This window comes from Cornus florida, unplaced genomic scaffold, assembly GCF_030987335.1.
Source record: "Cornus florida cultivar Cherokee Brave unplaced genomic scaffold, ASM3098733v1 CherokeeBrave_3.0.0_Hap2_Chr01, whole genome shotgun sequence".
Taxonomy (NCBI): domain Eukaryota; kingdom Viridiplantae; phylum Streptophyta; class Magnoliopsida; order Cornales; family Cornaceae; genus Cornus; species Cornus florida.
The window spans coordinates 117,705,753-117,720,510 of record NW_026775571.1 but is presented as its reverse complement, the minus strand read 5'-3'; the positions used below and the strand labels follow the sequence as shown (position 1 = coordinate 117,720,510).

The 14,758-nt window shown below is 35.3% G+C and overlaps 2 protein-coding genes across 3 annotated transcripts; both read left to right on the top strand.

The window, feature by feature from the left end:
• Positions 1-622: 622 nt before the first annotated feature.
• On the top strand, positions 623-11,265 carry LOC132266423 (endonuclease 4). Of its 2 annotated transcripts, none has more exons than XM_059767294.1 (10): positions 623-712; positions 868-983; positions 1,975-2,146; positions 2,491-2,601; positions 2,675-2,730; positions 3,753-3,836; positions 5,437-5,529; positions 6,582-6,649; positions 9,252-9,325; positions 10,794-11,265. In XM_059767294.1, the coding sequence occupies exons 2-10, from the start codon at positions 870-872 to the stop codon at positions 10,910-10,912; spliced, it is 891 nt and encodes a 296-aa protein (XP_059623277.1). In that variant the 5' UTR covers positions 623-712; positions 868-869; the 3' UTR covers positions 10,913-11,265. The 2 variants fall into 2 exon arrangements, with proteins under 2 accessions (XP_059623277.1, XP_059623285.1); XM_059767302.1 differs by having other exon boundaries at positions 626-712; positions 865-983.
• A 67-nt stretch (positions 11,266-11,332) lies between these two features.
• Positions 11,333-14,416, top strand: LOC132266414 (endonuclease 1-like). Its single transcript, XM_059767282.1, has 9 exons — positions 11,333-11,469; positions 12,448-12,628; positions 12,750-12,857; positions 12,941-12,996; positions 13,104-13,187; positions 13,551-13,646; positions 13,799-13,863; positions 13,985-14,058; positions 14,194-14,416. The coding sequence occupies exons 1-9, from the start codon at positions 11,335-11,337 to the stop codon at positions 14,316-14,318; spliced, it is 924 nt and encodes a 307-aa protein (XP_059623265.1). The 5' UTR covers positions 11,333-11,334; the 3' UTR covers positions 14,319-14,416.
• The last annotated feature ends 342 nt before the right edge of the window (positions 14,417-14,758 follow it).

Here is a 14,758-nt window from a genome sequence, read left to right as displayed (position 1 = left end):
AAATATGTGTAGTATATTCTAGAAGTGTGTGGAAGGTTCTAGAATTCTCCAGAATTGTGTGGAGTAGTATGGAGGGTTCTAGAATGTTGTAGATATGTATGGAGATGTGTAGAAGGTGGAAGAAGATTCTAGAGAATCAATCTCCACTGTTGGTTAGAATGCATCCTAGCCATCCATTAGGGATGGGGATGCCTATAAATAGGAGTAGGACTTCATTTTGCAACCAACAAGTCCTGGAGTGAGTCTTGAGAGCCTTGTAGAGAGCTTGAGTGTTAGCCTTGTACAAAGCATTCTTTGAAGTAATAGAAATATTCTTTCCTTGTCAACTTAAGTGCCTTAGTGTGTGTGAGTGTGCAAGCTAAGTGAGGAGAGGGCGAGGGCAACTACAACACTAGTAAGCGCACGAGGGGAGTGTGTTGGCTAAGGTGTGCACGGGAGTTAGGCTGACCAAGTACTTGCGAGAGTGAAAGCAACGTCTTGGTGCCGCACGGAGTAGCTAGAGTGGTGCTGAAACTCTAAGCCCCAGTAAAGTTTCTAAAATATTTTATTATTATTATTTTTCTTAAAAAGGGCCCACTACGCTATTTTTGAGAAAACGATATAAGATAATACAACAACGAGTTTTTAACTTGTATAACACTGAAAATGAGGTAGTATTACTAATAACTTGTAAAGCGTCGTTGAAAGGGTTCAATCCAACTTCAATACACAGGTTTGTTTGTTCTTGCTGAATCATTGATGATTTCTGTAATTGATAGGATCTAGGGTTTCATAAATTTTATAGAGCAAGCATTTGTGAATTTAGGTATATATGTATATTTGTATTTTGTTTTTGCTCTGTTAACTGTCTTTGTACGTTACCAGTAGATATGTTTTGGAACGAGCTATTTTGGATTGGGAGGGCACTAGTTCTTCTGCAGTTGATTCCAGGAATTCTAGGTTGGGGAAAGCAAGGACACTTCGCGGTTTGTAAAATTGCTGAGGTAAAGTAACTTCATTTTTGAGAAATTGAGTTCCTGAAATTGGGTGATTTCTGCTCTTTTAGTTTATTCTATAATTTATTAACGAGTCAGGCTTCAAATTTGTATTTTTATGATATCAGAATGGTTCAGACTGCAAAATTTGGTTTTTTTTATGGTTTTGTGTAGAAATATTGAGGAAAAAGATCTGTGATCCCAAATTTAAGGATTGCCAAAACTTGATTCTCGGATGTTGTAGTTCCTTTGTCACAATAGCTTGCTGAATATCTTGCAAATCTTAAATCATTGGCTTAAAATTCGTTTTTGTAGTGGAAGTCAATATTTTGAGTGTATTATTATTGTTGTTGTTGTTTTATTTAATATAACAATATTGAGAATGGGAATGAGTTGCTTTAGTTTATTAATATGTTCTCATCTTTTTTTAATCAGACTGGTAAGAAATTTTCTATAATGTTTTTTGGATTTATAGTCATGAATATAAGTTATCAAAAAAAAAAAATTTATAGTCATGAATATAGAGTGATGGGTAGATGAAGCACTTAAACTAGCACATGAATATATTGAGGTTGGAATGAGTACATGATGTGGTCATTTGTAAAATTATGTTCTTTACACAAGACTGCATGTTGTGGGGTTGGAACTGAGAAATTTGTTGTGTATTATGGCAGTTGATAGATGGAGGGTAGAAGCTTTCAAATTGGATTGTAATAGTAACCATGATCAGCCATCTTTATTTAATTATTTTACATACCACTTTGACTCCAAAAGGCCCGGTGAATAGGATATTTCAGACAATCGGTAGCAAGAATTTCTAACCTGGGTTCACTGAGTGAGAAAATCAGCGGGACCTTAGGGACAGGGGAGTTACCATATTTATTTTTGGCTAAACATGAAGAGCAGTGTCATGACAAGTCCTGCTTTTGTACTTCTCGACAAATTATCTTTTTTTTAACCATTCTTTGAGAAATTTATGTGTAACTTTGGGGTGCTGCAGGGATATCTTACTGAAGATGCTTTGGCTGCAGTGAAATTACTGCTTCCAGATGCTGGTGGTGACCTTGCTTCTGTGTGCTCCTGGGCTGATGAGGTTAAGTTCCACTTGCGCTGGAGTGGACCCTTACACTATGTTGACACACCTGATTTCAGGTGTAAGTATGATTACTGCCGTAAGTTCAGATTATTGCTTGGTTTCCTTTGTTCATTTATAATAGTCACAATAATAACATCTGTTGTTACAAATGTTCTTCTTGTGAGTTAATATTATGAGCATCATAATTTGACAAAGATATAATATACTTCGTAGCCTGCATACCATATTGCTTTATTATTTAAAATCTGAAATACACATGGCAGATGATCTTAGTAGCTGACCAGAGGTCCATCTTTAAAATCTAACATATCATTTGGAGAAGGATTCTGATATATGTGCACCCAATTCAATTTATTGACAAGCCTAATCTAGTTGTTATTTATTCTAACACTATTCTCACTCCCTTCACTTTTCTTGTAGGAGACTGTCATGACACCCATGGCCATGAAAATATGTGTGTAACAGGAGCCATTTACAACTATACAATGCAGCTTTTGTCAGCTTACAATGATTCCAATTCTCAAATGAAATGTAAGCACCATTTTAAACTGGTTTTTATGTTGGAAGGCTTAAATTATGGTTACTCATTCTCTGTCTATGACAGACAATTTGACAGAGGCACTTATGTTCCTGTCACATTTTATTGGAGATGTTCATCAGGTAAGCTCTTCCTACCGCCACTTTAGAAATTTGAAGTGCTAAGATCAACCTTAAAAGACTAATTTAAAATGTAAAGGGATCCAATTGTATAATCACTTTCTGATTTTTGTATTTTTGGTATAATAAAATTTTTGTTCAGTATGAGAGAAGTCGCTGTCTCTAGAGTACATCATGTAGGGGTGGCTACCCCATGCATTCTCACGGAACGTAAAAGTGGGTGGCAACCACTCACATGAAGTTCAAATTTCTTTATAAAAAGTGGGGATGACTTTGCACCGGAAGAATTGATAACTTGGCATTAGTTGCTTCAGTGTATTTCCTGACCTGCAATACCTGCATTTATTTTCTTTGTTATGGAAAAGATGCCTTCAGGCTCTATTTCATGTTCATGAAAAAATGGATCCTGCAAATGGCATTGACGAACATCATACTCAGATGATAGGTTGGAGCCTAAATGTATGCAGATTACTTAATAACATAGCTAACCAGTATTACGATCACAGTAAGATGCAGACAATTCTAGTAATGTGCTTACAATTTTTTTCTTCCTGATTCTGTTGCCCATCAAGACATAAGGAGGCTTGGTGGACGGGATGGATTCAGTTCATAAAGTACATTTTTTTTTTGCTTCAGAAAACTGGCCACTGATTATTTCTTTCGTACGACACAATTCTATTGCTTTTGTTGACTAGTCTTTTGTCGTGTCAGATATCTTATTCTTTTACAAATATGACTGTTCATTGTTATGAACTATTGCACTTGTATCATGTCAATATGGATGTTATAATGTGTTTTGTATGCTACATGGCTTAATTGATGTTTATGTTTGACAGGAAATACTGCATAGCAACATATTAAATTATAAATTGCTGAAAGACAATTAATGATCTTCTGTTCTTGTTTTAGTTTTTTTTCTTCCCTACTTCCTGGAAGAAATATATTTGTTGAGGAAGTAATATAGAGAAAAAATGAACAAAATGCAAATATTCATTTATTCTTAACATCTTGGTTTTTTATGACAGCCACTGCATGTTGGTTTCCTTGGAGATTTAGGTGGGAACACAATAGTAATTCGTTGGTATCGGAGGAAGACTAATCTGCATCATGTAGGTGTATATTTTGTTATTTTTCCCTTTTCCTTTTTGTTTTTGCCCTTCTTTTCCTCTCTTTCTTTTCTTCTTTATCTTTTCAATGCAAGAATTAAGATTCGATGGACCATGACAAAGTAGATTTTCCTGTCCAAATAAAATACAACGTTGGCTACTGTGGATTCTAGATGAAATTCTTAAGGCTGCGATCACTAAAGATAAATGTTTCTTGTTTTCTATTGTAACCCCTAAAAAGGCAAAACAAAAACAAAAATCATGTTTAATAATATGTTTTTTTTTTTTTTTTTTTTTTTTTTTTCTATAATAAAAATGTTTTCCATTTTTGTGAAGGAAAGAGGAAACATAAGAAAGATGTTTCTTATGTTTTTGGCACTGTAGCGCAAAAAGGTTTTCACAAGCACGGTTCATTTCAGAGAAAATGCATGTTATTCATGTTGTATACTAATGTTACCTATTAAAAATATTTTTAACCTCAAGGAATTCACTCAAGTGGGTAAGTCACTCGAATCTTCTTGATGGCAAACAATTCCTTGGAGGGGGGTGTGTGAGTACCAATTTAGGATTTTTTTAAAAATATATATAATATTATATAACAGTGTAAATTATTTTTTGAGACTAAAATATTTATGATTTATTAGATACTCCGTATATTTTATTTATTTCATATAATTTTATTAAATTATAATGCAATATATATTTTATATTGCTATATACCATATCTATACTATATTATATGTAAATATTAAATTATAATATTATAATACATTATATAATTTATTACATATAGGATATATTATTTAACATTTTTGATTTATTATAATATACTATATGTTAAATATATTACATGGAAATTAGTAAACAAAAAGCCTAATTATTATTATGATCATGATCATGAGCAAGTTCCCGCTTTGTTTTGTTGAGAGCCGACTTTTATTAAAGAACCCCTTAACTAATAGATGCGTATACATGTATTTATATGCATATTTTGTACTTATGTATTGTATATTATTAGGATTTGTGATTTGAAATTGGATATAATATTTTATTATCATGTATTGGCCATTGAGTATTGTTAATATTTGTGAAATAATTGAATTGCATACTTTCTCCATATTGTGAGGCTTTCTAGTACTAATGGTTAAATAAAAATAAAAAATCCAAAAACATATTATGTACATCTTGTAACAAGTATGTATTGCTAAACACTGTTATTGTTTTCTGCTTTCAAAATTGTGGCTACAACAAGTGTTAATAAATGTCATTTCTGCTTTCTACTTTCACTCAGAAAAGCAAAATCATGTGTCTGCTTTCTTGAGACTGCAAAAACAGAAAACAAAAACCTATAAAGAATCTATTTATTTCTTCCCTCTTTTTGTGTGGGTGGGGGGTGGGGTGGGGGGGTGGGGGTTGGGCAGTAAGCTTTGAAGGAGATATGGTAATTGATCAAATAAATCTGTAACACTAAGGACATCCTATATTGATCATCACTCGTGATGCTTATCCTATAGTTTTGAGTTAGAAATATGTTCTTGTGGGTAATTGTGTTTGTCATTTATCAAAATTTGCATCATATATTGAACTGTTTTACTTGTTCCAGGTGTGGGATAATATGATCATTGAATCTGCCCTCAAGACATTCTATGGTTCAGATCTTGCAATCATGATACAAGCTATCCAACGGAATATAACTGTATGCTTTTATTTTATCTTTCTATGTTTGTGAATATATCTAACTCGGGAGATGAACCTTAAATCAAGATAGTTTCTTATGGACTTATGTGGTTATTCTCTTTATAGATTTTTGGACTTATTCAGTGGAAAGATAGTCTAATATGAGGATAGTAATCATTATTCTGCATATGCTCCAAAAAGCAAAATCATGGTCATTGCAGTAATAAACCTTTTCTATAGTTTCTTTAAACACATTTTGATGTCAAATAGGAATAAAGAAGCAGAAGAAATTATAATTTTTTGTTGGGCAAGCACTTCTAATTTACCACAGTTTACTATGTGAGCCAAATGAAAATCTAATTCTACAGTTGGTCAGATATCTGACAAAAGTATATGGCAAATCTTCAAATGAACAAGTTATACTGAAATGATTTTTCTAGTGTAGGCCTACACATTCCTATCAAAAGCGTGAAAGAAAAAGAATTTATAGTGACTTCTGTCACTTGAGTATGAAATTCTATCAGGCCTTTTGGATTTTGAGAGTGCTGGTGGGGCTGAGTTTCTAGTTTTCTGTTGTCCCTGCTTCTCTATTATCTTTAAAGATTTGTCTCCAAGTTTGATTCAGTTGACTACAAAAACTGAATGCTTGTTTTGGGATGATCAGTTCTTCCTGTTTACCCGTAATTTTTGTTGTAAAGCGTTTGGATCCTCTTTTCATGATTGTTCTTGTAATAACTTTGAAGCTGTATATAACTCCAGGAATTCTGATACAAAATTCCACCTGGAATGATTCTGAAACCATTGGAAGGGGCCCTAGTTCCTACGCTTTCCCATAGTTTTCCTATTTTTCCGAACATTCTTTTATATGGTTGATTTAGTCAAAAAAAAAAAAAAAAGAAAAAAAAAAAGACTAATGCTTGTTAAGAAGCGGGATCAATTTTGTTACTTGGTCATTGTCATCTTGTTTATAAGTCTTTTGTATGTGTTCCTGCATGTGCCTTGATAACAGTGTGATATGTACCATCATCCAGCGCGTATCCCCTTAATGTTATTTTTCTCTTACTGTAATAGGATAGTTGGTTCAATGAAATCTCATCATGGAAAAGTTGCACATCTGATCGCACAGTTTGTCCAGACCCGTAAGCATATCTCCTCTCTTCTTCCTTTTAGGCATTGTGTGTGTGTGTGAGTGCACATGCACATGCATGTGCAGGAATGTGTCACTGATGCTTCAAGCTAATTTACAAATAGACCTGGTTCATGCCTTCGCAAAGAACTGCAAGTCTAATGGATGAATAACAATGTTGAGAATATATGAAATTTTACATTGCAGAAGTGGTTAGTTCTTTAAAAAAAAAAGTGGTTAGTTATTGATCTTCAAATGATGTATGAATTATAGATGCCAAATCACTTGTTTATTTAATTTTATTAATTTTGATTGGCTAGACCAAAGTAGAGCCTAATCACTGGCTTTGGAGGCGGGTCTTGGCGAGCCGGTTTGGGGAGTTGAGAGGTGGTTGGAGCTCTTTAGAAGTGAGGGGGTCTCGGGGGGTGGGGGTTTGGAATTTTATTCGGAAGGGGTGGGATCTCTTCTCCAAACATGTTCGTTTTCGACTCAGAAATGGGAGGAGGATTAGTTTTTGGGAGGATGTTTGGTGAGGGGATGTTTCTCTGGCTCGTGGATGTTTCTCTGGCTCGTGCTTTTCCTCAGCTTTATAGAATTGCTTCAGATAGGCAGGCCTTGGTGGTCAACTGTTATCATCTTGATAATGGAAGACTGGTTTGGGATGTTCGATTCAGGCGTTTGTTTCAGGACTGGGAGATTGAGTAGGAGGAATCAGGTGGTGGTCAATCGCTGCTATATGTGTCTTCGAGATGATGAAACAGTGGATCACCTTCTTATTCATTGCCATGGCTCGTGATTGCTGGGACTTGATGATTGGGCTGTTTGGGATGCTCTGGGTTATGCCGGGAACCGTTAAAGGGTTTATTGAGGCTTGGAGAGGTAGCCAAGTGGGGGCCCATATTCGGGATGCTTGGAGGGCTACACCTCTCTGTGTGTGGTGGTGCTTATGACTTGAGAGGAATAGGAGATTTTCTGAGGGAAAGGAGATGTCGACTTCTATGCTTAAGTTTTCTATTCTTTCTACTCTTTTTTGTTGGGTATTAGGGAGAGATCATAGATCTTTAGAGGAGATTGTTGATTTCCTGGCCTCTTTGCAGGCTCAATGGTCCTTTGTGGGTTTCTGTATTCCTTTTGGGTTCCGCTCCCCTTCTGAGTGCTTTTATTTGATTTTACTTATAAAAAAAAAAGTAGATCCATCATCATCATCCTCCTTGCCTTAATCCGGCCACATGAATTCTCTCTCGCCAAGCTTTTCTATTACATGCCAATTCACCTACTATATTTAACTTTTAAAAATCATTTTTAATGACCTCATCTCATGTTATTTTTGGCCGCCCTCTCACACTTCTCCTTGTCTTCCACTGGCCAGCACACTTTCAGAAAACCCAAGCAAAACCATCATCGTCTCATTTAAATAAAAAGATAAAGGAAAGAGCCTTCCTTCCTGTCCAGTTTTGTAATAAATATTTTGTACGTCAAGATAAGACCCTCCATTCTATCCATGCTGAGAAGATCCCCCTCCATTCTTTCCATGCTGAGAAATCCCATTCTATGAATCTACTTCCCCTCACCCTGTTGACAAGAATTCCTCTGTTTTAGTTTCTTTGACCTCTCTTGGTCCTCTTCCTTTACAATTTATGGATGCAGTTAGTCTCTTGAGTTCCTGAACTTTATGTGCTCTGAGCCCTCCACCCTTCTAACTTGGTCCACCACTTCTTAGGCTTCTTTCTGCCTATTAAAGTAGCCTAAACAAGTTGCATTGAGTTTCTTTAGATCGATCAACTGAGGCCCCTAGGAATTTACTAAATCCACTGATCACCTCCATCAATAATACCATTCTGCCCTGCTTCTTTCCCTGAAAACGTATTTTGTCTAGGCACCACATTCATGTTCTTATAACAGCCACCAAAGGCAGGCATTGCCAGGTCAAATACCTTTCCTTTCCTAAACGTAAATTGTCCAGGCACCATATTGCTCATACGCTTGCAAAAACCCACCTCTCTAACTGAATTCATCTCCATTTTAGGCACTGTAGCCCTTGATCTGATCAATTCTGCAATCATTCTCTTTTCAAGCACCCAAAAAGAGAATGAGGTAAAACCTTCTCCAGAACTCACTTTAGAAGCTCCAACCTCACCTCTTCTACAAATTTCTTAAACAGAGATTCCTTCTTGTGTCTATCTCTGATCCATCCCTTTTGGCCTCCAATCGATCCTCTTTAGCCTTCCATTGAACTATCAATTTACAATCTCAAGCAACCATCCATATTTTTCTTGCCTGATTTCTATCTCTTATCCTAAACCTCCTTTGCAATATTTTTGATGCTCTTACTGGAGGACCCTACCTCCCAAAACACGTGTTTACATGCATATCTTAGTTGTCTTTCTTGCTGCTTAAGAACTGATTTCTTTGTTGAGGTATTCCATTGCTGAAATTGCGGGACCAATACAAGTGTAGATTCTCACGGCATAAAATGCAAATGTGGTCTTGGTTGATCTTAGAAGCATTTTTTTTTCACACTGCTAGTTTTAAAAGCATTCAAGATATTAATTCTCTAGCTGTTGTTCAAAAAGGTTGTGTAGGTAGATGTGACTTAAATCGTCCTAACTTTTCAGGTATGCTTCTGAAAGCGTTCATTTGGCCTGTAAGTTTGCCTACAGAAATGCCACAACAGGAAGTACTCTTGGAGGTAATTGATTCTCTATATTATTCCTCTCTTTTTAAAAGAAAAATTGCTTTTTATGATTCATATCATTCATTCATAATCATGCAAGTGCTATTCCATTATATGTTTTTGGGTGTACTTGACATAAGATGTGCTAGAAATTAGAACTAAAACTTGTCCTCAAATTCTGTAATGTAGCCCAGTATATTTCAATGAAAAGTTTTTATAGACATATTTTTTTAAGTAAATGGTACAAGTAAATGTTATAAGCAAGAAGCGGGCAATATGTGTATTGTTATAATTATGCTCCTCCTTTGCAACTAAAATTGCCTAGAAAATCAAGAAAGAATGTTATGAAATATGGAAATATTCCGCAAATTTAAAACAGTAAGAGATGTAACATAAAATGCTTTCGACTTATGGATCAGCATCTCCTCATTTAGAAGTTATGCCTTATTTTCCCAGCCTGATGATCCACAGAGACGGGTGCTGCCTGCTATGCTTCATGAGCCCTCCATGCACAATCCCAATGCCAACAAACAAGCAACTCCTGGGTTGAGCATGTCATGACCCAACAAATCCTGAAACAAGAAAATAATGTGTTCTGAATACTTCAAGCCACCTCACCATGAAATAATCCATGTCCCAAGCTACCTCATTATATGATAGATGATGATTGTGCTCTCATCTATCCTATTGCACGTACAACAACAATTGGGAATCAACATTTCTCTTCGTCTCTCGGTCTCCTTCTTCTGCCCTCTTACACATAATTTTCTTTGTCAAAGTCGCTGGTAAAATTTCCTGAGCTCTCCTTGCATACTACTGATGGTGCTTTGAAAAGTACAATCTACTCTGGAATGAGTTTCCCATGAACTGATGGTACAAAATTTATCAGTTGGAACTGGCATATTGTTTTTAAATTTAAAATGAAGGAAACCTGAATACGTTGCTAAAATGAAAAGAATTAGCATCTTTCCTGCCTATGCTATGATAGTACAAAAGCCATTGATGCGTGTTTGTGATTTTGTTTGGATTTATTTAGCAAAGAAATGATATATGTTATAAAATCTATAATAACTAAGATGGTTTTTGGAATATCTTTCAGAAGATATCAGATAACAGTTTCCTAATATTTTTAGAATTATGTCACATGAAGCTATCATTTCTTAATGCTCTGTCCATTTTGTCAAACTGATGCAAGAGACAAGCCATTTCACTTGATTGGCCAGTTTAGTCTCTAGTGGTCCACATTGTTTCCTATGGTTTCTTGATCTGCGTTTGAGTTATTCTAGCTCCTCACATGGCCAGTTCAATCCAGCTAGTCATAATGTTGCCCAATTACTGGCAATGCCCTGCAATTGTACACAACAATGTTACCAATTCATCTTTCACACACTTGATAAATTAAAGGAACGTCGTTCTAAAGGATCACAATTCCATAAATCCATATTTGTTTTATCTTAATATTTTTCACTGTTCCGTTATGTAGATGATTATTTCCTCTCTCGGCTGCCTGTTGTGGAGAAGAGACTAGCACAAGCCGGTGTTCGTTTGGCTGCCCTACTCAACCGTATCTTTGTTTCACAGACTTTAATTGCACAAGAATGAAGGATGGATAAGCAATTGAAGTTTATCAGATAAGTGTGGGAGTATGAGACCACCCGCCACACCATCATGTCTGTACTTAAAATTCCCCACACGTCAGGATCTCTCATCTACCACATTAACTATTCATTCTCGTTCAAGTCAACTTTTGAAGAAAAAACAGAAAATGTACTTTATGGTTATCTCCAAACCCTGTTCTTTTTAATTGATGGATGGCCTACCCTTGTGGAATATGCCAATCTTGCTTGTGGCAATAGACAACTTTAGGGGCACTCAAAAATGGAAATATGTTGAACTTGCACTCAATGGCAACGTTTTAGTTGTATATATAGAATAAGCATTGTCATGGTGGCTCATTCCTCTTGTGTTTTCATTGTTGAGAAACAAAAAAGATCAAATTAACAGAGATAAGCTCATTTATAACAATGGGAGAATCAAGAGGTTTGTTGGGATTGTCTCTGTTATACCTCATTTTCTTTCTCGGTTTTGTGCTCTTTTTGGAGCCTGGGGTCCAAGCCTGGAGCAAAGAGGGTCATATAATGACATGCAGAATTGCACAGGTACAGACTATTCCTGTTTTTTTCAACCTGCAGTCTGCAGTTTGAGGAATACATATTGTTATCTGTATAAGTTATATTAATGATGAAGCAAAGGTAGATCTGCAAAATCTTACTTACACGAGTAGAAAATCACGTTCCTAGTAAAAATTTGTTAGCTCTATTTGACTCTTGGAACAATGATATATAAACCAGCTTCTTTTCCAAATAAATTTTTCTGAACTTCCATTTTCCTCTTGTTTTCCTTTTTTTTTTTTTTTTTTTTTTTCTTCCTTTGTTTTTGGTAGAGAGAGAGAGAGCTCTCTCTTCAAAATCAGATGGATTATCATTTTCGATTTGTCGAAGTTTGTTTCGTACATAATGAATTCAGTTGCAAGTTTCTTGCACGATACTTTTGTGATATTCATATGCTATCGGGCTGATCTACCTTTGTCCTGGTGACTTTGGGTCTTAATTCTGAAGCTCTAGTTCAAGATTTCAAGACTGGGAGAGAGAGAAGAAAGGGAAAAAAGAAAAAAAATTATGTCACGACTATATATATATATGCCTAGACCGGAATAAAATTATTTTCCCAATATCCGTTTCCATACAAACAAACAGCGTCTTAGGGTGCGAGTGTAATTAAATAGGGAAAATGTGATGACTTCATGGATCAACTAGTCTTTGAATTTAAGGCAACTCAAGTCCATCAATTAGTCTCACATTTTCAACCTGGTTGCTTTAGGGTAAAGCACAAGGAATCATAACACCACTCTAGTTTAATTGTCTAATTATTTGGCTATAAGTAGAAATCTTAAAAGTAAAGCTATTTTTCAGAGTATTGAATCAGCACATTAGGATCAAAAGCATGCTCAGAATTTAGAAACTCAAATGACTTTGAATCATTACCCCAGTGATGATGAAGAATGAATCCATGTCATGTGCTCAGAAAGTTTTGCATGCTTGTTTATACTTCTTACTAATGGATATTGCGAGTAACAGGATCTTTTGGAACCAGAGGCGGCACATGCTGTTCGGATGCTGTTACCAGACTATGTTGATGGCAACCTGTCAGCCCTCTGTGTATGGCCTGACCAAATCCGGCACTGGTACAAATACCGGTGGACAAGCTCTCTTCATTTCATAGACACACCTGATGAAGCTTGCACTTTTCAATACAAAAGTAATATTACAAATGCTTATGATTAATCGGATGTTATATCAATGTCTATATGATCAAATATGTCATGTACTAGCTAGTATTGATGCACTAACATGTTAAGATTGATACTAAATTGGTTTAGGGGATTGCCATGATCCACATGGAGTGAAAGATATGTGCGTTGCTGGTGCAATTCAAAATTTTACCACTCAACTTTCACATTACCGAGAGGGAACTTCTGATCGCCGTTGTAAGGGAAATTTTCATTTGTCTCCTGAAGTTTTTGATTCATTTTCACATTTCAAGTCCTGATTTGGTTGTTGTTTGGTGTAGATAATTTAACTGAGGCTTTGTTATTCCTGTCACACTTCATGGGAGATATTCATCAGGCATGTGGTTCAATTTTAACATCTTTATTCAATAATCTTTTAGTTTTTATGTTGATTTTGGAAGTATAATTATTATATATGTTTTTTCTTTTTAATTAATAATTCAGCCCATGCACGTTGGATTCACGAGCGATGAAGGAGGAAACACCATAAACTTGCGCTGGTTTAGGCACAAGTCTAATCTTCACCATGTGGGTATCAACACTGCGTTGTCTTTCTTTAATTGGTTCTCATACTCACAAACTGTTGATAGAAATTCAGAACTCATGAATATATGTTTGGGAAAAATAATCAGAACATCAAAATTAGTTGTGCTTCAGCGCGCTTTGTTAAAATTGAAAATATAATAATAATAATTTTTGTTTTTGTTTTTTGAAAGGTATAATAATTCTGAACTTCCCAAAACAAACATCAATATTAAGATTCATTTTCAACCAATTAATTAAAAAGAACAAATCAAACATTCACTTGTGTTCTTAAACTCAACCACTTAAGCAGCAAATTGTTTAGTGAAGTTCTAAACTTCATTATTTTGCATTGTTTGAGACGTATAGGTGTGGGATAGAGAAATCATTCTCACAGCTGCTGCAGACTACTATGGGAAGGACATGAACATCCTCCAGGAAGACATAGTCCACAACTTCACCGATGTAAGCGACAACTAGGCAACAGTTGGCTAGCTTTCTGAAAGTTCATTGAAACCAAAATAAGCTATTATTACACTTTAAAATGCTAATTATATAGTACCCAAATTTAATTTAGAGAAAATTATTTCGTTACTTATTATTCCATTGCTACACAGGGAATCTGGTATGATGATCTTGCATCATGGAAGGAATGCAATGATCTTTTTACCTGTGTAAATAAGTGAGTCCTCTCTCTCTCTCTTTTCACAAATATTTGTGTAAAGTTGAATTCTTTACCTTGTTTTGTTACCCGAGTTCAGACATTTCTTATTCATGCTTTGCTTCAAATACATAATACACAGGTATGCTGAAGAGAGTATAAAAATAGCATGCAAATGGGGTTACAAAGGCGTTGAATCTGGTGCAACTTTGGCTGGTAAGTAACTTTTCAATTTAATTAAGAAAAATCATTTAGAGTCGGCCAACAACACTGACTAACTTGATGTGAGTAAAGCCTGTGGGTATCACTGGTCATGGCACTAACAACTACAATGTGTGTATTGATTTACAGATGATTACTTCAATTCGGGGTTTCCTATTGTAATGAAACGGATTGGTCAGGGTGGAGTCCGATTAGCCATGATACTCAACCGGATATTTGGTGGCTCTAACGAAGATATGGTGGCAGCAACTTGATTAACCAGCCAACAAAAATACCTAACAAAAGTTTGATCACATTCATTTGTAGACCTACATTTAACTTGGGATTATTTAATAAATTATGTTGAATGATATCTCTCGTCTCTTGATTTTTTAACCATTTTTAGTTCATATATTCTTAAGTTTATGTCGAGCATATAATTCAATTAAGTGAATGATAACTAACTAATGACCCAATCTCCATACTGTTGATGTTTTGCCTGGAAATAGCTGTGTGTGTGTGTGTGTATATCCCCAGCAAAAATTGACTCGTGTCAATATTCAACCTTCAATTTATTATTATTGTTATTTTTTTTTTTTTTTGAGAGGGGCCACACCATCATTTGTCTATAAAATATTTAAATTTTCATCTTCTCTGATACATAGATAATATCTAGTTAATAAGAAACATAATAATCCGAATTGAATTGGATGCA